Source organism: Truncatella angustata (assembly GCF_020726525.1).
Source record: "Truncatella angustata strain MPI-SDFR-AT-0073 chromosome Unknown BKA67scaffold_10, whole genome shotgun sequence".
In the NCBI taxonomy this organism is placed as follows: Eukaryota; Fungi; Ascomycota; class Sordariomycetes; order Amphisphaeriales; family Sporocadaceae; genus Truncatella; species Truncatella angustata.
The window spans coordinates 2,016,273-2,040,931 of record NW_025763390.1 but is presented as its reverse complement, the minus strand read 5'-3'; the positions used below and the strand labels follow the sequence as shown (position 1 = coordinate 2,040,931).

The window sequence follows — 24,659 nt, the reverse complement described above, 5'->3', positions numbered from 1 at the left end:
ACCACTGGCAAGCCGATAATCATGTGATTGGACACTGCCAGAAAACCTGCGCAGCTGGCACGTAATCAGATTGGCCACAAATACTCATGTGTGGTTCGCACTCTTAGGCCAGTAGTTGGAGTCATAAGGGTAACGAAGAATGACAGGCCAAAATCAGCCCGGGTTTGCGCCGGCCCGAAGTAGAGACACAATTTCTTGAACTAGTCTCTTATAGTTTCAACGGGTCTTGGCATGCTACATCGCTCATATGAAAGGTTTAGGTATTCGCCAGCCTCTCGGTGAATCAAGCCGAGGGCTGGGTTTCGGCACTATGCGCCAAAGTCCATCAAATTGTCGTCCGTGATCGAAGCAAACGTTAAGCGGGCGGCGTGTGATCATATTCCCAGGTTATATCGATAAAACAACGCCGTAAGTAGAGGCCTCTGCTTGTCCACGCGACTGACTCGGAGGCTTGAGCAATTACATATTGCACTATTGCCCAACTGATAACATGGTCGAATCAGCTTCAGGTTCATCACCGTGCTATCCGTGCCTTCGTCGGTGAGTGTCCACTATTGGCTGCCAATATAGATAGTGTCTTCTTTAAGCTTCAAAAGCCTAGCCATCTTAGGTGTAGTTCAAGGGTTCAGTTTATTATGTGCTGCGGCCGTGCGGTCGTCCCAACTTCTTGGTTTGTGCCAGAGTATCCAGTGGAGGTTATTGCTACATCTGGTCCGTGGTTTTCGAGGCTATGCCCACTGCCCCAGATCGTTCTGAGACAATATGAGCATCTCGGGCACGCAGAATTGGTCATCGCAGACTTCACGGCCGAGAAACCGTCTTGTGCTCGCCTAGCCCTACCAGCGGCGCGGCAACTAAGGTATAATTTGAAATCTTCTGCAGAGATCTGAGTCAAAGCTTTTACATAGTAGTTGTATCATAATCTGAGTTTAATGCCACGAGAACGCGGGAAGGCGAAACTCAAAAGTCCTTGCGGCTTGAACTTCCACGGGTTCGACGCAGGCTTAAACCCGGCTAGGGTATTCAAAGCAGGCATTTACAAACTCTCATTTTGGGCATCTAGTGCTATGTAATGAACATGCCACGCCATCTACCTCGCGGCGATCCATATTTGGGTCGCTGTGCGGGGGTACACAAATGAGATGAAGGACATAAGTCGGCCCTCCCAATGCCTATCGGCATTCGTATGAACACATAGACATCAATGGCAAGATGATCTACTGATTCCACACATAATTACATCAATAGTGGACTGCTTTTGCCCGAGATTGTCCTTGATGTGGCGACCCGCTATACTCCACCAACTAGACAAGCGAGCCACGAGGATGAAGGTTCCAGAAAGGTCTGGGCCGGGAACTTTGCTCCATTAACAAAGGTTCGCAATACCAGTAAGAATAAAATTCAACCAGTAACTAGGCCCGTTCTTGCTATGCGACCTCTTTGGAACTCGGCTTCACGCACGGCCGATGACCAATGTCCGGGCATGCTGAGGGCTTATGCAGATCCTCTGTTTGATCCATATTCGTGTCCACTAGTTCCTGGCGGCATATTGCGCATAGAATAACAGTCCCTGGCGGACAGTGCTGAAGGTTTCGGGAGTTGAGGTCTTGATGCAGTCTATGTATAAAACTTAGAATTAGTGCGGATGCTGTCATTATGAGAGTGTGTTCAAGACAGAGCTGCGCACGACTATCCTCGACCATAGTTTATTTACAGTAGCTGGAATCCTTCATTATAGGTACTCAGGGCGTGCCATCACGTCGAGAGTACTGCTATGCACTATTCGTATGACAAGTTTGCAGTTGTAGATTTTACATACTTCCAAGCCGTCTCCGGTCTCTCGGAAACTGCATCGCGTCTGTCGAGATGTAAGGTTGGCGTAGTTGTAAATCATATTTTGAAGCGCCTGCTTTGACGTTGTTGGAGTACGATCGGACTTAGATGACATAGATCCTGCGTCACAGTTGGTGTGTTGCTCTACGTTACGTGGATGGCGGCAGAGTTGAGCATTATTCTTACAAGACGCCTCTATTTGATCGGTGTGTACATATCTTTTCGGCTGATGAACAAGATCCTATGTGGTTTGATATGAATACCAATACAGACTGCTCATTCCGGGACATGATTCTTTGAAGTAAGAACTTGTCATGAAATTCTAAGCATAACAAGCTAGGAAGGAGAATCATCACTGGGTTTGCTGTGTTGATTGAGCGCTTACTTGATAGAGTAGTACCTGACGAACACCAGCTTCTTGACTATGAGCCAAGTTGCAAAACACCTGAGATTATACATGGCCAGGTACGAGTTGAGTACAGCAGTCAAGGATGATACATTTGCTGGGATTCGGTGTATATTGCAATAGATCCAGAGAATGTAGCGCTGCATGAACTATCTGAATGAGCCATTGGCATAGCCACTTGCTCAACGTGAAATATGCTCGAAGCAATCTAGGAAGTTCTATTTGTGTACACGGGTATTCGACGTTGGGGAATTAAAAATGAGCCATGCGCTCATCGACTTGTGGTATTTATATTGTGCAAATTTATGGTCTCTGCAAATAGTCCTGTCTACATCTTGTCATGCTATAGAAGAATTGTCACTTATTACAATTTTAAACACAATCATGCAGCGATAAAGGAGGTTCTGGTTGAGGGGGTATAACTCAATCAAGCCTTGAAAATTGGTAAAGAACTATAATAACAATAGAGAAAAACATAAATAGCGTAAGTTAGACTGGGGAGGGACACAAGGAAGATGGACCCATCATCACCTTTTCACTCCAACCTAAACACAACCTTCAATACTCTCAGCAGCTATCTAGATCTAGGTCGAAGGCCCAATGGTTGTAGAGCCTCCTCCAACATTGGGCCAAGCTGGAACCGTAACTCCTTCGGCCTGAAGGATGGTAACGACGTTCTGCATGATGATGAAGACAGACATTGGGATCGTGCCTGAGCCATAAGCACCGTACTGATCCCCAAGCAGAGCTAGAGCAGCCTGAAGTCCTTCAACGTCGAACTTGGGGCTCGTTCTCTTGGTGCTAGGATTCAATCCACCCCCAGGAATGGTAGGGTCAGGAGTGATTCCACCACCAGGGATTGTCGGATCCGGGGTAATGGCACCACCAGGAATGGGAAACCCAGGGATGATGATGCCCTGCGTCTTGAGGATAATGACAATAGTTTGCTCAATAAGAAAAATGTCGCGAGGAGGGGCAGTGCCGTAGGTAGCCTCAAGAAGAGCCAGGAGGGCTTGAAGCGCAATAACATTAACGCTATCACCAACCTTGATAACGCCATCACGTTTGTCACTGGGCTTGGTGATGGTGACGGTGCTACTTGGAGACTGCTCGATTGATGTACCATAGGACTTGAGAACGGCCCCAATGTGCTGGATGACCAACCAGTCAGCAAGAGGTGGGCGTTCACCATTGTACTTTTGGAGCAACGTCCCAAGGATGACTTCCAAGCTTTCGATATCGTAGCTTGGAGATGACCGCTTCGTAGAGGGATAGAGTGTTGTTGAGGTACCCTCTGGCGACTGGACAATGGTCACTCCATAAGCAAGGAGGACATGTTTGATTTTTTCTTCGATGACATATACATCATGTGGAGGGTTTGGACCATACTTGTCCCATAATGATTCAAGAGTCTTTTCAAGACCAGCTAGGTCAAAAGACGCGGCGCCATACCCTCCACCTCCGACAAGAGCATCTTCTCTCTTGACCTTTCCGAATGTTATGGTGGTCGATGTCCCATCTGGGGTTTGGATGATGGTGATACCGTACTTCTTGAGCTCATTCTCAATCTCCCTCTCTCGCTGCGTAATAGGTGCTGGCGGATTCTTTCCATACTGTTGGACGTAGAACTCATACTCGAGCTCGAGCGAAATGATATGAGCCTTCAAAGCACTTGGATCACTACCGCCAAGAGTTGGGCCAGTGCTGTCTTGTCTTTTGACTTTTCCAAAAGTGATAGTTGTGGAAGTTCCATCTGGTGTTTGTATGATGGTGATGCCGTATTTTTTGAGCTCTAACTCGATCTCCTTTTCTCGCTTGGTGACAAATTCCGGGGGGTTCTTCCCATATTGTTGGACGTAGAACTCATACTCAAGTTCCAGCGAAGTGATATGGGCCTTAAGAGCTGAATCACTCCCTCCAAGCACGGGTCCGGTGTCCTCTCTCCGTGGAGGAGGATTCAGTCCACCTGTAATAGGGGGAAGAGTACCTGGACCGCTAGTTGGGATAGCTGTTGGGGTAGTGCCGCCCCATATCACCGTGGGAGTAGGTCCAATCTGAAATTGCCTTTGCTTGAGCACCCTTTCCGCCTTTGATACTGGTGCGCCGCGAGCCAGAGCCACGAAGGCAAGAGCCGTTACCCCTAATCGGAGCATGGCGGCAAATGACTGCCTGCTAGGTTTGAATGATGCAGAACAAATTGATTTTGGCATTAATGAATATTGAAACGTGAGTAATTCTGTATTAATATATAGATCAGCATCAATGAAAATTTCAATGCACAACTGTATTTCGGAATGAACCTGCCCATCGCTCCGTCTCGTCATATTTATAGAACATCATTTCGCTCAAGCCGGTGGTCCAAATGAAAAGTCTAGAACGAGCTGAGCGCCGATACCCGGTCTAGGCCAAAGCAATATATAGCAGGAGTCAAAATAAATGAAGTCCGGCGTGATGGAATGTTGAGAGCGGATTATCCGGTCTCATTATCCGGGGAGAGTCTCTCTTAAAACCTGCCGGACCAGCTACCATCGCGTAAGTCTTCCAATCAGGCTTGAAGATAAGAGCGCCTCAAAGCAAGTAAATATATGAGAGTTGCATTACTAGACCTGTGACCATACTGAGATTGATAAATATATCGAGTTTGTGCTCTAGACTTGGTCCCGACCTATCTTGCAGTAGATAGTAGCACTCGATATAACCTAGGAACTGACAAACGAGTTCTATTTTAAGGCGCGAAAATTGATTGTCCCTAGAGCTTGCCTCGATGGATCCAATAGATGTTTTTATCAACTCTCCCTCCTATTGCCGTGTTGCAGCGTTCAAGTTGAATTCGGTCAACCAACACAACTGCTCTGTTTTGCATTCAATCCATTCAATTCTTCGCCACGGCAATAAACACGCTTCCAATCGAATTGAATCTATTCTTGTCTAGCTTGACCAGTCAGAACGTAATGAAACAGGAGGTCAAATCTGTATCCTTGACGAAATCAATTTCAAAGCACACTTATATCAAGAGTCGATCAAAATGGTACTACTTGATGTAGTGCGTTTGCATGCCCAGGGTCACAGTGCGGTGCATGGGGCCGACCAAAAGAGCTACGTGGTTGAACGCTACCAATTGGAAGGCGGGGAGGTCTGTTGCACATAACTAGCTTGGTAAGTAAGCACATTGAGACTCCATCAACTCGTACGAGACATAACCACACTTTAAAAATGCATGCCGACATGACAACTTCAGCAACGCCAAGGGTAGCACTGCTATACTTAATCTTAGTCCCCTGGATTCTGGTCCGGGCGTACATCCCCCCTTACATGACATTGCCTGCCGCGCCCACTTTGCCAGATGCTTCAATAACAGGTTATGTGAACCTCACCAATGGGGTTGACATCTGGTATGCCCAATTCGGTCCATCACTGGAGGAGTCATATGCACGCGGAAAGATTCCAGTTCTCTTCCTACATGGAGCACACGCAAGCTCCGCCTACTGGGGAAACCAGATCCAGTATCTGCTCTGCCAAAATGATCCTAGCACGATTCTAGCCATAGATTCCCGGCTAATGGGACGCTCAACGTACGGCGATATGACCACTTCTTTTGCGCTGAAGGCTGCAGATACCATAGCCGTTCTAGACCACTTCGGTATTGCGCGGGCTGCTGTTGTCGGTTGGAGCAATGGAGCGGTGGTTCTGGTAAATCTCCTTTTAGACTATCCCTCGCGTATCGAGCGTGCATTCGTCTTCGGAGCAGCGTATGATGCAAGCACCAGCATTAATAGAACCACGGATACAGCACAATACAACGCTACCGGTGCCATCTATTTCGAGCGTACGCTTGAAGAGCTATCGCGGTTATCGGTAAATCCGGAACTGGTCCCTGCTGCACGCCAGGCTTATTACGAGGAGTACCAGCGAGAGCCTCATTGGAACTCGACAGACTTTGCTCGAATACCAACACCTTTTGAGAATTGCGGAGATTCGCCTGTGGTATGGTACGTTGAGGGTGCCGAGGAAGAAGTTACGACCAAAGGGGTAGCAAAGATTATGCATGAATGGACGTCTGGCTCGGGGCTGGTGGTGCTTCCTGATGTCAGCCATTTTGCGTAAGTTAGCTTTCCCGGCCGGTATCTGTTTGAAGTTACTAACCTTGATTACTAGTCTATTGCAAGATCCGGTCACATTTAACATCGTACTGCACAGATTTTTGCAGTACGAACGCCAATGTCAAAACACCCAAAACTACCTTTGCCAGGGTGTTGGCCTTGAATGTGGGTTGTTAGTTAATTTCGCCACACAAGGCGGGTGAGATATGCTGGGTCGTTTGTACGTCAAAGACCAATTTGTACCGAAGCATCCCACAACCTGCGATGTTGACACAAGCATTGCATTATTTGCAATGCTCTTATGTAACAATATAATAACATCTCTATTTGCAAGTCAACTGGACAGTAAAATTGTTCAGAGGTTACAAACTGCTACTTCTCGTACATTACGGTTGTACATTCATGGCCCATAAGTCGATGGGTTAGAGTCCAGTTCAGCCGGGTTGTTGTCCAGCGATTGCCCACCAAGATCAACGACCGTTTTCAGCTCATCGGTATTCCCGGAGCTGATGAAAAATATCACGGTTGATTCCGAGGACGGTATCGTCGCCGAAATTTGTTGCCAAAGGTAAGCGTATGTTCTGAGGTTGTCTTAGGTCAAGAGCGGCAATACCAACCAAACATCAGTGGCTACTTTCATTCGCAGTCGTGTTCTACCTTCGTTCTATCGAGAATTGTCTTCTTGGTCGCTACGGACATATGCAGCACCCATGAATACTTCCGGTATTCAGCATCACAGCATCGCTTCGAGCAAAAACGGTCATGTGGAAAAGGGGCGTATTTGAGTATGCCCTACAGAGGTAGAACGAGCCAATGCCTGACGGCTTCGTCTTATCTGACACAACTTCACCCACGAGTAGCTCCCTGACATAGTCTGTCAAGATGGTATTGGTACCAGTGTTGCGGTTGCGGTATGGCCATTCTTATATATGATATCGGCGTGGCTGAGGATATTAGACAGCAAAGGCAATGACTTCATCCACGACACCCGATATGTCTTCGAAATGAAACTGAGCCGCAAGTACACCAATACATAAACCGTTCGTGAAGCACATATCGCCGGGAGCATAGCAGGCACTATGTTGACCTAGTGCTACTGCTGTTGTATTACAAGGTATATATGTCTCACTCGTCAAGCTGGTGTTATTCCCGCTCGCAAAATACCAAGTCGATGACATGATAGACTGTTGTGAAACCAAGAACTCGGAGCAGTGCAAAAACAAGCTGAACAGGTAGGACAGAGATCGTCAACTTTGTGCAAAGGCTTTTGGACAATCTGCCAGGGGAAAAAATGAACAAAGATCATGATTTCAAAGCACAAACTTTGATCTACATGCCACTTCTGTTGATAACTCAATTTCAACAGGTGGCTCATCAATTGATTTATGGCACAGCAAAATTCCAATCGCCACTGAAACCAACAATAGATCATAAGTCGTCTGGAACAAGGCCTGGTACCGTGTAATCGCTTTATTGTTCACTGATTGGCCAGTCTCGGGTGGCTCCTATGTTCATTTCGCTTCAGCAAGGGTAGCTTATCATTCGTCCAGCCAAAGAACGAAGCCCCATCCCGCCCTCCTGATACCTGGAGTATAACAACAACACACCTGTTTTATCCTTGCGCAACCCCAAGATCCACTTTTTCTGATGAGTAAACATTGATTGACACAGTAACTGACACACGCGGTCAAGTCTTTATTGAATTTTGGGGCATTCGATGCCAGTCTAGCGTTGGCGCTAAGTACTATATACTGACGACTAACACCTTGGCCACCATGGTAATACATAGGCACCTATGGTCAAAGTTGACCAGGCCCCCTGGTTTTCCTTTCATAGGAGGAGATTGGTTCAAGGTTGTTCGGTTCGTCACATATGCCGTGCGGCCCATCTCAAGCAACGCTCATCCGTTTTGGGCGAATTCCGTGCCGTACGCTGTAATCGTTACTCTTCTCCTACGTGTTTGCTTCAAATCTCGGCTCTTAGACCAAGGCGCCGGCCCGCAGACAGGATTGCCGAGATTTTCCCCCTCCTATTTCCCTTTTTCGCTTTTTCCAATGTACATCTTAATATGATTTTGACTTCAGCGACACGGCTGTTACGACGGCCGAGGGCTGATATTTCTGTCTTATTCGGTCTAATTTTCTTTTTGGCACTTGCCAACCATAATAATCAAATACCGACCAAGATCTCGTCAGCTTCGTGGTTTGCTTCAAAGGAATCGCCATACTACACACGAGACGAGTCGCGATACTACTCATGGAGAACGCCGTCCTTTTTCCCGCCTTCAAGAGGTCCCTTTGACAGCAAATACGCCGACTCCTGTGCCGGTTTTCCCTCACACCTCCTAGATAGTATCCAGGTCGTTCTGAACATGGGCGCTGGAGAATCTGCCAAGCTTAAGGCTCATATCGCCACGGTCGCCTCTGGCATAAGCAAACTCTTGATCTTTTCTGATTTGGAACAAGAGGTGGGAGGCCATCGTGTCGTGGATGTTTTTGCGGACCTGTCAGCATCCTATATGAACCATTCAGACTTCGCCATTTACTCGAAGCAGAAGCAGGCGTAGTCCAAAGGAAAACCTGTCGAATACTCTTCTGAAGGCTGGAAACTAGATCGTTTCAAGGTTTTGCCCATGGTTGATAAGAGCTATCAATTGCGCCCACGGGCTAAATGGTACGTTTTCATCGAGGTGGAAGCATATTACTTTTGGGATACGCTATTCCGCCTGCTCGATCAGCTGGACCCGTCAAGGATGCATTATATGGGATCACCCGCGCCTGGCCCAGAGGGAACATATTTCGCCCACGGCGGTGCCGGATTCGTCTTATCACGGGGCCTCATGGAGCGCCTGACTGCGAATTCCGCCCCACTGAGCGATCGTTATGATGACATTGCCGAGAATGACTGCTGAGGTGATGCTGTGCTCGGCCACGCAATCATGAACAAGACCGGCGAGCATTTGCAGGCACTGTCCCCCACGTTTGCCGGAGACGAGCTTGTTGGCTTGAAAGTAGACAAGGAGATATGGTGCATACCTCTACTCGCACTTCATAGAGTATCACCGGAACAGATGTCCTCGCTTTGGGAATGGGAGCGAACGAGGCCTTACAATCAGGTTCGTAAAGTTACGGTCCCCCTTTGCATGCCGTCGCTGATAAGCAGTAACAGTATCCCTTCACCCACTCCACGATCGCCGACTATACCTTTTCCCGCATCGAAGAATCATCGATAAAGACGACGTGGGACAACTATGCTGCTGATGCCCAACCAGAAGGCTCTCCTGTACATGTTTCTATTTATGCATGTGGTTCGGCCTGTTTGTCAGATCCTGAATGCCTGCAATATTGTTATTTTGGGGGAGTCTGCAAACTTGGAAGTTTTTTTTCCAAATGTGAAGACCGGAAAACCGTGTTGATGCTACGTCTGGTTGGGATATAACAAAGATGGCCAGGTTAGGATATCAGAAAGATCCGACTAAGAGCAGCTCTTGCAAGCAGGCTAATTGGATCAAACCGCTTATTCGATAACAAATTAAATACTGGGCACAACTAAATATTGTTATTAGTGTGTACTGATTATTATTAATAGAAGTTTGCGGTCATGTCATATTCGAGAACAGTTGCGCATCTGCCTACATACATAGTCTTGTAGGGTGATATCGCCCCATCTATGGTAGATGCCCTAGGTATGCGTAGGCTGTAGCTGCAACCGTGGCAAAAGATTATACATAAACATATCAACCATTTAATGTCTCGAAACACTTACTGAATTACATCGACTGCTTCTATCAGAGCACTCTCGGCAATCACCTTAAGCTTTGCATCCCTTCGCTTGAACTCACATTCTACTTCCACAATTGTTTAGAGCATCAAGCAATATTCGTACAAGTTTTACCGACTCTCGGATGCCGCGCTTAGGTTCTCTTGCGGAGAAAAGAGAACACGCTGCTAATCCCTGAGTCAGAACTGGGGTTCCGGTGTGGCTCATTCTCGCGTGACTTGCGATCCTCGAACCTCCTAAGTTCATGACCGTTCTCGTCCAGCCTATTTTCCGGTGCAGTGTAAGCATGGGAGCTGCGGTGCGATGTCCTGTGATACCCGCGCGATCGCTTTCGGTCTGGCCGTTCTTTCGCGCCACGACCCCACTCAGAGCGTTCTCTCTCCGACCCTCGTCGCTCGGGCAGTCGTCTATCGGCACGTTCTTGCTCCGAGCGACTGTGTTGTGCGTCTTCCGGATGTCCGCTTCTTGAACGTTTGGGGGAGTGCTTCCGTTCACGATCTATCTTCTTCTGAGATCGCTCCACGGCGGCGTGACCAGGGGAGGTCTGGTCTGGCTTGTCGATGGAGATCTGAACCTGAGGCTGAAGTCTGGTGGAAGAAATCATCTCTTCTACTTTCATGGGTTCCTCCGATTTAATTTCAGGTGTCTGTGAACTCTGCGGCGGCTGTCTTTCGTTGGTTATACCGAGCTCCGTAGGCCCTTTTGCAACTTTCGGCTGGTGGTCCTTCTGGATAGGAAGTTTCGTGTAAGATATTGGTGGTGCTGGACGATCAAACAAATTTATATTATAATGTTCTTGCACAGTCCTAAAGGTATCTACTGGCTCGTAGAAAGTTTTGGCATATCGGCGGCGCTGCTCTATCCATGACAGTGACTGGGATAGGTCGACAAGTCCTGCCAACTCGGACTAGAAAAACGGAATTAGCGTGTGGATGCTTAGATACCGGCCGGGACCACGAATACCGTAGATATATCCGGGTCCAGTATTAGCTTGCCATTCTCTTTTCCTCTTGGAACGATGCCGTGCTGCTTCAGAGCTTCGTCGGTAATCCACTGCTCACCGATTGTTACACACTCACGATCAAAGGCTATCTTGTCGTCTTTCGATAAAGGGAAAAACTGAGGTTGGTAGGAAGAGTGATAAAACAAGATAAAAACAGGCCTTTCTCCCAGGAACCAAGTCTCTCCTACGTCTGCAGGAAAGCATCAGCGAATAGGAATCAAAGGAATATGAGAAAAGATGGTTCTCACCAGACGATCGCGAATAGGGAATTTGTAAGTCAAACCCATGTTTCAATGTCAGCCATAGCTCGCTGTACATAGCATTCGACCTGGAAGCTGCAAGGGCTCCAAGAATGCCTTCACCTTCGAGCCCATGCATTGACAGGAATGAGGCCGGGTGATAAATCATTTCCGCAGAGCTCTGCCTCTCAACCCGGAATCCTTTGTTCCGAACAGCGAGGTTGTCAACGCTAGAAGAGTCCCTCGCTTCGTCGATCTCGGATTTTCTATCCAGAATTAATACGTTCGGTGGTTTGAAAGAATAGGGAGCCTTTGTTTCTGCTAGGTTATGTGTAACATAACCTGGGTATTGTGTATTGCTCTGCATATTTTGTCCTGTATTAGGCATGAAGGGACTAATGTAAGGGTTACGGTTACCATAAAAGTCATATCCCGTGGTGTCATGAGAGGTGGGTGGCGGCGGCGGACGAGCCGACCCGTTAGGTACGTTGATAGAAGGACTCGGACGGTAAGACCACGGTTGGGGATAACCTGTGTACCCATGCTCACCATACGGAGCATATGGTGGAACTCGGTCTCTTGAATCGGATCCATATTCGAACGATGATTCAGGTACAGTCGTCCTCGCGTTGTTCTACAGCACGACGTATTAGTAAGAGATTGTCCGTTCTCACAGCTACAATACAAGGGGAGAGTGTACATACCCCCGATTCGTTGTTTCTGGCGGCAATGGCTGCAACTGTACCACGGATTGATCTTAGGCGGTCATTTTCCGCGTAGTCTTCTACACCAGAGTCGGTGTCCTCCACCTCCTGATTTGTGAGAGAGGTCCACTTGAGTAGGAGTCTGTTCACAACCATCGAGGGCTGGTTATGGCCATTCAGATTTTGACCTTTCCTGCCAGAGGGGTGGCTTGATCCTGCTGCAGCATTTTCTTCACCCTTTCGACGCTCTCGATCGGCTCGCTTACTGGCCATTCTACTTTCTCGACGAATCGTATCGCCCACATCACCATCAGATGAATCATAGTCCTCGCTAAACCAGGTTTCCTCAGTCTCATGGGTGTCGCTGGGAGCAGGGTCCGCTTGATCGCTTTCATAGCCAGAATCCCCTCCTGATGACGAGAAAACCAGGTTGTAGAGGAGTGTGGCAGCGTCACCCGGACTGTTGTGCGTATACGTCATGAGTGTATGCTTCCTCGTCGCTTCATCAGCACTAGAGCCCGATTTGCCAGGCTGTGGCGTATTTGGCAAAGCTGGCAGACTATCCGATCTCCCTGGGATGATTGGCGGACGAGGAGCATCTGGGGGCTTATTTTCCTGCTCTTTGATATTATCTGATGTCGCCACTCGATCTGGCAAAGGCACTTTGGGAATGCCACTATAGTCAGGTATGGAGGGTTCGACCCCTATACTGTCGCTATTGCGTGGAGGGCTCGGTGCACCGTAGTACCACTCCGCTCCTGGGGCAGCACCATAAACCGGAGGCGACGCCGGACGAGGAGGGGGCGGCACAAAATGCAAAGTGTCCTCCCTGTTCGCTTCCAAGCAGGCATTACTCGCTTGCACTAAACTTTCGGCCTGCTTCCTCAACCGCCTTTCTGATGCTTTCTTTATGCTATACAAATCACGTGAGTTAAACAAATCACTCGCATACAAATTCACATATTTACATACTGGCCATCCCTCTTTGCGAGCATACCCAGGTTGAGGATAGCAACCTGCATGCTTACCGTGCTCTGATGAGCTCTGATATCCTCCAACAATGTCTTTGCCTTACGCCACTTCAGACGATTGATGATGCTGTGGTCGTCAATCATGTCCATGATTTCATTTTGTGTGTTCTCGATGCTCTTCACCACCGACTTGATACCGTTGAGGTAGTGACGTGTCGCAATCTTGTGGCCATCGGAAATGATCTCGACGAGAAACTCCAGGACGCAGGTTAGACTTGTCATCTCCTTGGCAACATCCCTCATCTGGCGCGGCGCATTGCGCACCGTCTCTACCAGCGTATACAACGAGCTTACTAGCGCCGTCCCGGCCGTTGCAATGCCCGCGACGGCGGATATGATGGAGAGGGGATCCATCGCGACGGTTGAAGGTCCGCAAAGGACTCGATTCTCCGCAGGAAATGATAAGAATCGAGCATTTCCCAGCTGAAGGAAAAGATACGCAGGACTCACACGAGTTTTGTATGCCTCGATCTATGGCAAGGCTGAACGAGAGTCTGCCAAGCCTCCACGAGCCTATGCGCCAAGGTGTTCACTGCCACAGCCACAGGTTCACTTCTGAACTAGGCTCCCGCAAGCCATTCCTACACCATCCTAAAGAACACCGTAGAAGGGGTACTAGCGGCGCTGTCGTCTTTTATATGAAGAACTGGAGGCCCCGCAATGAAGATAACCTCCTATGTTTACTGCAACGTATGACAATCTCGCGGGTAACGAAACTCCTGGATATTAGATGACGGTACATAGTACGCACTCGACCAGCCATTTTGAGTCAGGTAATTCGGCTTGGTGCGATTTTAGAACGGGATACAGCTGCAGCGGCTATTCAATTATTTGAGTAGCTGTTCGCAAAGTAAGCCTTGGGGACCTAAGTGCCACATGCGGAATCTGAGCTCTGCCACTTCGAACGTTAGTCCGACTTAAACTTAACTTTACAATGTTATTATATAGATATCCGGCGACGTCGATTTTTCTTGCTTATACTAAGTAAATTTTTTTTTTTGAATATACCAGGCGGCTATTTTCATGTTTTATCATACAAGTGAGGTAGGTAAATAATCTTATAATTGACCTTAATACGCGCGCCTGTTTAAACCATCGTATGGTTATGGTAAGGGGGAAAAGAATATGGTGGGAAAGGAATAGCATGGAGGTATAAGATACCGCAGCAGAAAATGGGGGTTGGGTACCAGCCAGCCTCGTAGCACTATCGGTACTGCGCATTGCAGGCTGAGCCCCAATAGTTCAAGTTCACCGAAACGGCAGCAAGTCCGCACCGCGTTCGACGAGAATCCGCTTCCCAGTCTATCTGTGGAAGAGCAGGCGGGGTAGCGAGTACTCTGGGAGCTATGATCGTGTAGGTAGAGTCATTCTTTTGAGATATCCTGTGTAATTAACCTATGAGACAGATCACCTTCAGTATCCGTAGGTGGACACTAAGTCTGGTCGTGTTGCTTAACAGGGTGCTAATGGCTGCGACCCGTATGACACTGAAGGGGCATACTACCAGATGTTCAATACGGTAAAGCTTGAGAGAGAGATAGAAACAACCAAGAGGCACGGTGTGCTCGAGTAGCGTGACTGAAGATTTGCATGACGCTTAGTATGGCATGCGGCATCTTCAATGTCAATGACAGTCTCCAACATCGTGCGGAGTGCTTGGGGTCAAAATCAGTCTGCGTATGCCCAAAGCACTATTGTCGCGCTAGACTCAGCCCCCAAAGCCTGGATTGTTCCCCAGCACTAAACCCGGCAATTGGATGTAGTGCGCACAAGACTATCGGTTCGTATCGGTTGCATGGTCGACATTCTCTGTAGAGACGACTGTGGTTGCAGGTGCGGGCCGCCCCTGGAACCTCTGGTGCAACCACTAGCGACCCAGTTTCCCCTCTGTGTTGACGCTACTCCTTTAGTTGGATCGTATCTGTATTCTAACAACTGCATCGCATACTGATGGGGATATTGGCCCGCATGCCGTATGTTGTGGCTGGCTGAGATGTCGGTAGCTATGGAGCGGTGTGCAGTCTAGAGCGTTCAGCGTTGCGGTCTAGAATGCAGACTCGCAATTCAGCTCGCCACGGAACCTCATGATATCGTAGCTGCATTCTGCAACATGAGTTTGAGGCAATACCACAGGGTATCGAGCATCTCAAGTGGCCTGCGCTGCCGACACATTCCTCATAGCGCCCTGAGGCTTTCAGCCGAATGAAATTGACTAAAGCAGATTCATCTCAGTACCATAGATCTCGAATGGGCGATTTGGCTCGATGGAGAGTACAGACATGTATTTGAAGGCCATTCGAGCCTGTTCGGCCTCAACAGATTTGTCGGGATCATAACAGCTTCAAACATTTTACATATTCCTCGACTCAAACAAAGAATAGACCAAAATGTCGGACCCTAAACTCAGCTCTACCACCCTAGAGGGCTCTAGCATCCTCAACGCGACTGTCGAAGCCGACGGAGAAGCCCCCGTGTCGGGGTCCTTTGACCTGAACCAGTTCATCGGCAATGTCAACGGGGCCTTCTCGTGGGGCGGTACCAACTTCAGCGAGGGTGCACAGAACGTCCACCTCAGCGGCGACGGACAGATGCTCGAGGCGGACCTCCCGGACAGCAACGGCGAGCTCGCGCATTCCGTCATCAACCTCAGGCACGAGTTCGCCGACATCGACGGCAACCCGGCGCTCAAGGCCGTCTTCGAGGTGCCCCATAGCACCGCGCACGCCCTCGCCAGCCACAACGACCAGGCGGACCAGGCGGTCGCCGGCGCCGTAGACACGCTGGCGGATGACACCACGGTCATGAAGATCGTCACGGTCGAGGGGGATGCGTCGACATACTGGCCTAAGGATGTTGAGAATGCCCCTGCACCGTTTTTCTGGACTTTCCTTAAGATAGAGGTCTGGGCGGGCACCCGCAACTATGGCAAGAGTAGTGGCGGTAGCTGTATTATATTGTGATCGTGGGGTATACACAAGTAGTTAGCCAATAATCTAGACCACAATCGAGCAACTCCGGCTATGCACATAACACTCCCACTTGATATATAATATCTGTATCTTTTCCCAAACTTTTGTATCTTCCGTTCAATTGCATGCTTATTTTTGCCCCCCCCCAGTTTCTTCCCCCAGGTCGCGAACTCGTCAAAATGGCGCTTAACCCACCACCGCTGATTATAGCCGCTCCTCAAACCCAAGACTCGACGATTATATTTCTTCATGGCCTGGCAGACAACTCCAGGAATTGGTTTGTTTTGGTTCACTTCTGATATCTGATATTTCCGGCTGATCGCCTTTGAGGGTTCATTTGGCGCACAAGATGCACGAGGACACAGCGCTGCAAAACACCAAATTCATCTTGCCCGACGCCGAGGAGAGAAAGGTCACATTGGTAATCTAAAGCCATCAACTTCCCTCCCGGCGGAGTTAATGTCTGACGGAAGAGCAGTGGAACAAGCATGGCGAATCGATGCCAGCATGGTTCAACATCGTAAGTTTCGCCCCGATGTACCACAAAACTGGGAAAAGGTAGAAACGGCAAGGGGAATAACGGGAAATCTTTGCTCATACATTCGATAAAGCCCACCTGGAACGACACGGCAAGCGAGAACAATGACCAGGAAGGCTTAGAAGCGTCCAGGGGTATTCTGCTCTCGCTCGTCAAAGCAGAGACAGACGAGTATGGGATCCCGCCGTCGCGAATATTCCTTGGTGCGTGACTTCCATTCCCCCGCACCTTTGCCGCTGTGCTTCTGTATTCATCATGTCCCATATAGGTGGGTTTTCCCAAGGCGGCTGTGTGGCGCTCTTCACCGCCGTGACTGCTACACTGTCTCTAGGCGGCGCATTTGGCCTGTCGACTTACCTGCCCATGATCGACCGGGTGAAGATACTCGTTTCCGAGCAGGCGCCGGCAATCCCCTCGTCGCGTAGAACACCGGTTTTCCTGGGTCATGGAAATGGGGACCCTAAGGTAAAGCTGCACTGGGCACAACGTACAGCCAACGCTATCGTGGACATGGGGGTTCCTACGCGGTTTGAGGTGTACAGGTGAGGCTTTCCATCGGTTGAACTTTGGTGATGATGGAACTGACCCAATGACTATAGTGGCATGTTTCACCAAACTTGCGACAAGGAAATTGAAGATTTGTGCTGTTTCATAAAGCAGCACTTGAACATAGGGCCAATAGAAGAAACATAAGTCAAGTAGAGAGAATAATTCATGTCATGTAGAGTGGGCCAATCTGGTTTGTAGTTCCTCGATTTGTAAAATATATTGACTGCTTTATGCATGTAATAGGATATCATCTTTGTATTTCCCCGACACCGAGGGTTCCCTCAGAGGTATTAGAACGCCTTAACACCGGCTCCCGACTTTTTGTGTCAATTGACCAATTCCAATCATTATAACCAAGTAAACAATCAATCCGTGCAATTATGCAAACCGGACGGGGGACGTTTCCGAGCTTCTCTGGGTCCGGCGTCCTAGGAAGATGACGAAGCAGATCCATGGTCCTTTTCGGAAATTTCGTTGATCTCGTCTGTCTTCGTATGATCACCCTCTTGCGCTGGGGATGCATCGGCGGCACCCTTCTGCTTGTTGAAGTACTTGTTCTCCTTGTTCAGGTACTCGAGACCGCGACCCTTAGGTGCCTGACCGGTGGTGAAGTAGCTGTGGATCTCGTCGGTGAGGTCTTCGTCATCATCATCAACAAGGTCGGCTTGCTCTGGGTCTTGCCTAGCGGCCCGCTTCTCCTCCCAGTCGGCTCTGATATCACGAATCTTGGCCTTCAGATCGGTGTCAGGGTGGTAGGCCTTTCCGACACCCATCAAGCGCTCCCATAGAGACAAATGCTTCGGGTGAATAGCGATACCATGGTAGTCCTCTGGATGGCCGCTGAGGATGTATTGCCAACGGCGCTCTTGCTCCTTCAGATCAAGACCAGTGGTGTCAGGGAGCCAGAGGAAAGTCATAAGCATTCCAGCGAGGCCAAACCAAGGCACGACGTAGAACTTGGTCTGGTTGTCGATGTAGTTGTACAAAACGGAGGCAAGTAGAGCCCCAGACTTTCCGATCATGGCAGAGAAACCGTGAGCACTGGCACGAATCTGGGTCGGGAAGACTTCACCAGCAACGAGGAAAGTGACAGCGTTCGGGCCGAATTGGTTGAAGAAAGACGACAGGAAGTACATGGCCTGGAAAGCGTGAATGCCGGCCGGGCTGGTGTAGTACTTGTAGTTGAAAGCTGGGATGACGAACATGATGAAGCACATGAAGAAGCCAACCTGCTGCATCATCTTACGGCCGTACATCTTGTTATCAATCAACAAAGAGGCCAAGTGGTAACCACAGAGTGAGACCACAATGTTGACCAGATTCCAGGTCCAGGTTGTCATGACTGACGAGGGGTTGTCCGACACGATGTTGATGAATTGTCCCTGGAAAAGCTTGTTGCCGTAGAAGAAGACATCGTTGCAGAACCAGCCACCGGCTGTAGCAAGGATACGTCCACCAAAGTTCTTGAAGGTCAATTTCATAGACTTGGTATCATAACCGGTAACGTTGGCCTTCTTCTTGGCTTGCTGTAGCTTCTTGCTGGCTTGCGGCATCTTCCAGGTACGGTAGTAGACGAGCCATAGCGTTCCAAGAGCAGGAATGGCGAAAGAGAGACGGAAAACCCACTGCGTAGCCGTCTCGCTGTAGGGCGGGTTGCCGTAACCGCGATTGAAGATGAACATGAGCACGATGAGGAGAACCTGGTTCACGAACTGACCCCATCCTTGCATCAAGAAAGCCATGGTGACCTTGCGGCCACGGTGCAGACGGTCATCCCGAGTCGACATCTTTCCAGCGGTAACGGCATTTTCCATAGAAGAGGTCGCAGTGATAGGGTACTCTCCACCGACACCAAATCCGTAGAAGAAAAGAGCCCATGCGTAGCAGATGATCCAGCCGTTGAGCGTGACACCCCAGGAGCCTGTGAGAATACAGAGACCGAGGAACATGATCACGGCATCTTGAATGAGACCCCATCGTCGTCCAATGGCGTCGCCAATAAACTGTGATGCACCGATTAGTATCATTTGCTGCGCCAATAGGGAAAAGGGCGAGAACTTACACCAACGCCAACTTGACCGACCATGATACCAATAACTTCAAGGTAGGTAATCGATGACACCCAGTTGTGGCTGCAGACGGTGTATTTGCTCCAGCACTGAGGCCAGACATCCTTGAACAATGGCTCGAGGTTACCAATAGAGAAAAGAGTGTAGCCCTCGAGACCGAGTCCAGCACCGGGAAGTATAGCGTGTCTCCAATACCAACCCAGAGGGCTCAGAGGATCCTTCTTCATCATTGACCAGATGGTGCCGAGCTCAGCTGCGGCCTCGGCTCTGTCCACCTGATTGACGAAGCGCCATCGCTTCCAGAACGGCAGATCGGCCCAGTACACACCATCGGGTGTAAAAGAGTCATCCGGCTGAGTAATGTGCTTGAAGATTTCCTTCTCATACTCTGTGGCGGGGGGCATGCCTTGGGGGTAGTCTTCGTACTCATTGCCAAAAGCAGGGCCGTGAGGAACAGGAATCTCGCCGATAGGCGGCTCCTGCTCATGGTGACGGTTCTTTAAACCAGGCATGATGATGGCCGTAATGACGTTGCCAAATTGATGCGGTTGATAGATAACCGGAAGGTTCGGACCACAAGAAGAACTTGCGTAATGAAACAAACACCAAGCTCCAATGTGTTGGAATGGGATGTTGGAAGGGCTTGAACAAGGCCGAGTTGCTTCCTCGCGCTAGTGGAGCTCAATGAGAAGAGCCACGGCGTGAACCACGAACGACTCTGGAAGGGTCCAAGGTGTGAATGAGGAAAGAGCAAGCTGGGAATTCCAAGATTTCAGAGAAGTGAATTGGAAAGATATTTAGGGACGCCCAAATGGATGTTCAAAACAGGCCCGCAAGTATAGCGCGACCAGCGGCGACTATTATTAAAATCTTTTTGCGATCCATATACGCTGGACAGGGGTCTGTGGCATAGCACTTCTTCTCTCCGTAACTTGGATAAAATCCCCCACACCACGGCCAATACCGAGTGGATCAGAGAAATAGCGCTTGGCGAATGGATCAGCATCGTGGGAAATGCTCGACTCTCACCTTTCCTGAGGATCATAGAATTCAACCATTGGTGGAGTTTCGCCTGCCCTCGTGCCCTCCCTGGCAAGCCATAGAGCGACGTCACTTGTTGAACAGTCCCAAGAATAAGGGAAGACTGGCGTGAACCCTAGGCACACGAGCAAGAAGCAAGAGAGCACGTATCTGTCGTCAATCCAAAGCCACCGATCGCTCATCGTCGTGCCGATAGTGGGGTGAATATCTTGTCGAATACAATAACGCCAGAGATGACGAGCCGCAAGTCAAGGGGTTCAAGAGAAGCTTAAGATGCTGTGGCCAATCAGATGCTGCAACAGCAACACGTGTGGTTGGCAATTGGTTGTGGCAGATCACGGACCATCCGCAGGCTAGTATGCACCGAAGTTGTTAACCCCCCAGACCGTGTTTTTGGCAGGGTCTGGCAGGGCCTGGGAGGCAATGCCCCAGCGCCCAGCCTTTTACATCATATGGGCGCTCCCCGCCGATGCTGCGCCAAACCAGCTTGGCTGCATGCTATGGAGCTTGTTTTCACAGTCCCCTCGCACGAGTGATGGAAAATTTTCTCAATTCAGAAGGAGGTCGCGTGCGCACTGTAAAAATTCTCAATTCTGATGATTATCACTGTCCCATGGTGGAATGTACAGAATGGGATGATATCCTGCATGCAGCGAACAGCATCGTACGCGTGGATCCTCTGTCTCCTGCCTGTATCCTGTCGACTAGCGGAGGCTGCGGAGGACGCAAGTGGGCGACTCAGAGCATTCGGCCAATTAGTGGATGTCTTTCTGTGTTCCTCTGTGTCCAACATGTTGGTCCATGCAGGGACTCCCCAAAATTTAGGGCGAGTCAATCCTCAGGACTATCCTGATATCCCCAATTTATCCATATCACTCGTCTGATTCAGGCGGTTGGGATACGAATCCAGACACCGAGTCTCGAGTATACCCCACAAACTCACATTCATGTGCCTGGATCTCGGTGTCGCAGATATCTATGTTCTGCCGCTGAACATTGCCTTGACTAGCCGAGGTCGTCTCGAACACGCCCGGATCGTTTGTTTCAATGCACCCGGAACTGCCAGAGTTCGAAGCGACTGCCAATGGGCGTTTCTCGTCCCCGGAGCATGACTACTCATTATTCACGGATATTACCAAATATCAATATTTCGTACCCGGCACTGAGGAACCCTACCCGACATGTCTCCATGCACCCCCGGGCATCTGCCATAGCTGACCATACCGTGAGCATACTCTGAGCACGTGGTCTATTTCCCAATCCAACGACCGAGGAAAGTGTTTGAGGTAGTAAGGCCGAGCCACAAGAGTGCCAATGATGCCCCCTTCGCCAATCATACATACTACCATGGCGAGTTGCATGACAACTTAAGTTTCGCTCAAATGATCCAAAAAGAGGAGTCGTGCAGTCGTATTAAGAAGACCTCTTACGTTGCAGGATACGCCTTTACCCGATGCTACGTACGTAGGGATGTGACCATTGTATTTCCGTGTAGCGGCAGCACCGCAACATCGACACATCACCTGTAGATGTTGAGAAAGCTGGAAACTATACATCTTGGCAGATCAAGTCGCATGCTGAATTGTGCAGCACAGATGGCGATTTCGCGTAGTCACTTAACATGTTTATACCAACCTCAGCACCACGAAGCTGTTCTATCGTTTCGCAGTATGGTTACATCACGTACCAACATTGCATTCTAGTCTTCCTTGTTTGTACGGCTGAGAAAATGAAACTTGATTAGCTACAACTCTATGGGTAAAGGACCTATTTTGAATTTTCGATTTCTTTTTTCAGTTGGTATGAAACGAGACACGCCAAAACTCACGTGAAATTAAGTTTGACCCAATGCAACATTAAGTAAGGTGGTGAATTTTTCAATTGTTTTCTTCTTCTTTTTCCCCTTCTATTCCAGATTTGACCATAGTAAAGCTACAACACTGTCTAACCTTGGATCGTTCAGCTGACCATGGGTTGGTTGAGTCAGGCACATATCCTCAAGACTCACATAGTTGATTTTGCTGCATATTAATTTGTGATTATTGCGATTGTAGGATTCCCTAACTTTTTGGCTGAAATTTTCCCGTCTTTTCTTCTGTCCTGGAGGCTCATGCAAAAGAGAATTGAATATGGCTTAGCCTATAGACATCTATTGGGCGTAATTTTTTTTCCTTTTTCTTTCTTTCTTTTATTTGTTTTCTTTCTTTTTTTTTTCACGTCCTTAAGCCGAGGTGGCTGTATCTACTCAATCGTAGTTTAATTGGTTGCACGTGAGTTCGCGTCTTCCAATCGCGTGCAGCTAGTGCGTCTCTCTTCCCGAAACCTCAAAACTACATCATCGCTCGGGTATCGAGGTCCTAGAACACGAGCCATAATTATTAATTGATATTCATGTTTTCGCAATAAGAGACTTGAACAAAATGCCTCGCCAATCGCTGCGCAAGCGCACCACCGTTGTGACAGAGACCGAGATCAAAACTGAAGAGCCCAAGTCTTCCACGGCCGTCGCTGCACCCGCCGCCAGAGCTGTCAGGAAGACGACCTCAAGGCGGAAGGTATCGGCTCCATCCGAGGACGAAGACGAGGAAGAGGACGTCGGAGCTGAAAGTGAGATTAAGAAGGAGGAGGAGATAGTCGAGACAAGACCAGCCAAGAGAAAGACGACAACAAAGCGCAAAGTCGAAACTACCTTCGACAAAGACGCGGACAGCGACATCAAGGACGAAGAGAAGGAGGAGAGAAAGGCCAAAACAGAAATCACCAAGCCCGCGCCCAAAAAGCGCAAGACGGCGACCAAGAAGCAGAAGCCCGAAGACATGCCGCCTCTCGCGCCACGATCCGCCGTCGCCTCGCTCAAGAAGGCCATGTACATTGGGGCGCACGTGTCGGCCGCGGGCGGCGTGCAGAACTCGATCCACAACGCCGTGCACATCGGCGCCAACGCCTTCGCCCTGTTCCTCAAGTCCCAGCGCAAGTGGGAGAACCCGCCCCTGGCGCCGGAAGCCGTCAGCATGTTCCACGCCTGCCGCAAGCAGCACGACTGGGCCAGCGTCGACAAGCACTGCGTGCCGCACGGCTCGTACCTCGTGAACCTGGCGGCCAAGGAGCAGGCCAAGGCCGACCAGGCATACGGCGCTTTCCTCGACGACCTGCGGCGGTGCGAGACCCTCGGCATCGGGCTCTACAACTTCCACCCGGGCAACACCAACGGCGAGCCGCGGGGCGAGGCCATCGCGCGCATCGCGGCCCAGCTCAACAGGGCCCACGGGGCCACGCGGGGCGTCGTGACGCTGCTCGAGAACATGGCGGGCCAGGGCAACGTGGTGGGGACGACATTTGAGGACCTGCGGGACATCATCGCGCTGGTGGACGACAAGGACCGCGTCGGGGTGTGCATCGACACGTGCCACGCGTTCGCGGCGGGCTACGATGTGCGGAGCCCGTCGGCGTTCCGCGAGACGCTCGAAAAGTTCGACGAGCTCGTCGGCCCGGGGTACCTCCGGGCCTTCCACGTCAACGACAGCAAGGCCCCCCTCGGCTCGCACCGCGACCTGCACGCCAACATCGGCACCGGGTTCCTGGGCTTGCGGGCCTTCCACAACCTCATGAACCAGGACCGCTTCGCCGGGCTGCCCATGGTGCTCGAGACGCCCATCGACACCAAGGGGCCCGACGGCAAGACGGTCGAGGACAGGCAGGTCTGGGCGGACGAGATCAAGCTGTTGGAGAGCCTGATAGGCATGGACGCCGAGAGCGACGAGTTCCGGGCGCTGGACCAGAAGTTGCAGAAGCAGGGCGAGGGCGAGAGGAGCAAGATTCAAGACCAGATCGATCGGAAGGCCGGGAAGGATGCAAAGAAAGGAACTAGAGCCAAGAAAGGCAGTAAGAAGAAGAAGGCCGAGTCGGACGAGGAAGGGAGCGAATCGGATTAAGGTAACCCATGGAATGCAGGCATGAACAGTCAGAGAGACCAGACGGCTTTTTGCAAAAGTCTATTTTGTGCTGCAATTGGGTATGTAAAAACAAAAACAAAAACAAAAAAGAAGGAAATGAGGCACAACCACCAACGCCAACTGTACTATACTATCGGGAAGCATATGGCACCCCGGAAGGGACAACTTCCATAGATATGTAACTGAAAGAAAGATCCCTGACATGAGGAACGAACCACCCAGAATCGTGCCATTCCAGTAACGCCCCAAATGCCGTGGGGACAGCCCTTCCCAAATTCATCATCCAGTGTTTCCGCCATTGCCTCAAATCGTTCATTCATCAGCCTGGCTGCTCGACCATTCCAAAATCTGCGCGAAGCGGCATCGCCCCAGCCGCGAAGGGGGGAAATGATCGATATGCATCGTGGCAAAATCAATCCTTTGTCGTCATCAAAGCTCGACTTG

The 24,659-nt window shown here is 49.8% G+C and overlaps 8 protein-coding genes across 8 annotated transcripts; 5 read left to right on the top strand and 3 right to left on the bottom strand.

Moving 5' to 3' along the window:
* Nucleotides 1-2,823: 2,823 nt before the first annotated feature.
* Nucleotides 2,824-4,392, bottom strand: BKA67DRAFT_541356 (uncharacterized protein; the record flags this gene model as incomplete). Its single annotated transcript, XM_046100923.1, has 1 exon — nt 2,824-4,392. The coding sequence occupies one exon, from the start codon at nt 4,390-4,392 to the stop codon at nt 2,824-2,826; it is 1,569 nt and encodes a 522-aa protein (XP_045952903.1).
* Nucleotides 4,393-5,417: 1,025 nt separating this feature from the next.
* Nucleotides 5,418-6,417, top strand: BKA67DRAFT_584122 (oxidoreductase). The gene has a single exon (XM_046104129.1). It carries the CDS (start codon nt 5,453-5,455, stop codon nt 6,341-6,343), a length of 891 nt encoding a protein of 296 aa, XP_045952902.1. The 5' UTR covers nt 5,418-5,452; the 3' UTR covers nt 6,344-6,417.
* A 2,741-nt stretch (nt 6,418-9,158) lies between these two features.
* On the top strand, nt 9,159-9,887 carry BKA67DRAFT_584118 (uncharacterized protein). The gene has a single exon (XM_046104128.1). It carries the CDS (start codon nt 9,278-9,280, stop codon nt 9,569-9,571), a length of 294 nt encoding a protein of 97 aa, XP_045952901.1. The 5' UTR covers nt 9,159-9,277; the 3' UTR covers nt 9,572-9,887.
* A 1,009-nt stretch (nt 9,888-10,896) lies between these two features.
* Nucleotides 10,897-13,760, bottom strand: BKA67DRAFT_101014 (uncharacterized protein). The gene is made up of 4 exons (XM_046094831.1): nt 13,038-13,760; nt 12,066-12,978; nt 11,371-11,995; nt 10,897-11,312 (listed from the first exon to the last, which is right to left on the bottom strand). The coding sequence occupies exons 1-4, from the start codon at nt 13,448-13,450 to the stop codon at nt 11,056-11,058; spliced, it is 2,208 nt and encodes a 735-aa protein (XP_045952900.1). The 5' UTR covers nt 13,451-13,760; the 3' UTR covers nt 10,897-11,055.
* A 1,723-nt stretch (nt 13,761-15,483) lies between these two features.
* On the top strand, nt 15,484-16,056 carry BKA67DRAFT_541353 (CVNH domain-containing protein; the record flags this gene model as incomplete). The annotated part of the gene is made up of 1 exon (XM_046100922.1): nt 15,484-16,056. One exon carries the CDS (start codon nt 15,484-15,486, stop codon nt 16,054-16,056), a length of 573 nt encoding a protein of 190 aa, XP_045952899.1.
* Nucleotides 16,057-16,244: 188 nt separating this feature from the next.
* On the top strand, nt 16,245-17,296 carry BKA67DRAFT_664224 (Phospholipase/carboxylesterase/thioesterase; the record flags this gene model as incomplete). The annotated part of the gene is made up of 6 exons (XM_046108329.1): nt 16,245-16,342; nt 16,396-16,486; nt 16,544-16,585; nt 16,677-16,806; nt 16,872-17,145; nt 17,203-17,296. The coding sequence occupies 6 exons, from the start codon at nt 16,245-16,247 to the stop codon at nt 17,294-17,296; spliced, it is 729 nt and encodes a 242-aa protein (XP_045952898.1).
* A 284-nt stretch (nt 17,297-17,580) lies between these two features.
* On the bottom strand, nt 17,581-19,733 carry BKA67DRAFT_526408 (MFS phosphate transporter; the record flags this gene model as incomplete). Its single annotated transcript, XM_046098749.1, has 2 exons — nt 17,581-19,155; nt 19,215-19,733. The coding sequence occupies 2 exons, from the start codon at nt 19,731-19,733 to the stop codon at nt 17,581-17,583; spliced, it is 2,094 nt and encodes a 697-aa protein (XP_045952897.1).
* Nucleotides 19,734-23,078: 3,345 nt separating this feature from the next.
* On the top strand, nt 23,079-24,194 carry BKA67DRAFT_525896 (DNA-lyase; the record flags this gene model as incomplete). The annotated part of the gene is made up of 1 exon (XM_046098703.1): nt 23,079-24,194. The coding sequence occupies one exon, from the start codon at nt 23,079-23,081 to the stop codon at nt 24,192-24,194; it is 1,116 nt and encodes a 371-aa protein (XP_045952896.1).
* Between the last annotated feature and the right edge of the window lie 465 nt (nt 24,195-24,659).

Bases quoted from the DNA above. Each gene is read 5' to 3' on its own strand.
- BKA67DRAFT_584122 (XM_046104129.1), top strand. From the start codon at position 5,453: ATGCATGCCGACATGACAACTTCAGCAACGCCAAGGGTAGCACTGCTA.
- BKA67DRAFT_584118 (XM_046104128.1), top strand. From the start codon at position 9,278: ATGAACAAGACCGGCGAGCATTTGCAGGCACTGTCCCCCACGTTTGCC.
- BKA67DRAFT_101014 (XM_046094831.1), bottom strand. From the start codon at position 13,450: ATGGATCCCCTCTCCATCATATCCGCCGTCGCGGGCATTGCAACGGCC. The intron at 12,979-13,037 runs GTATGTAAATAT...TGATTTGTATAG, and splicing joins CTCGCAAAGAGGGATGGCCA to CATAAAGAAAGCATCAGAAA. The intron at 11,313-11,370 runs GTGAGAACCATC...GCTTTCCTGCAG, and splicing joins TCCCTATTCGCGATCGTCTG to ACGTAGGAGAGACTTGGTTC.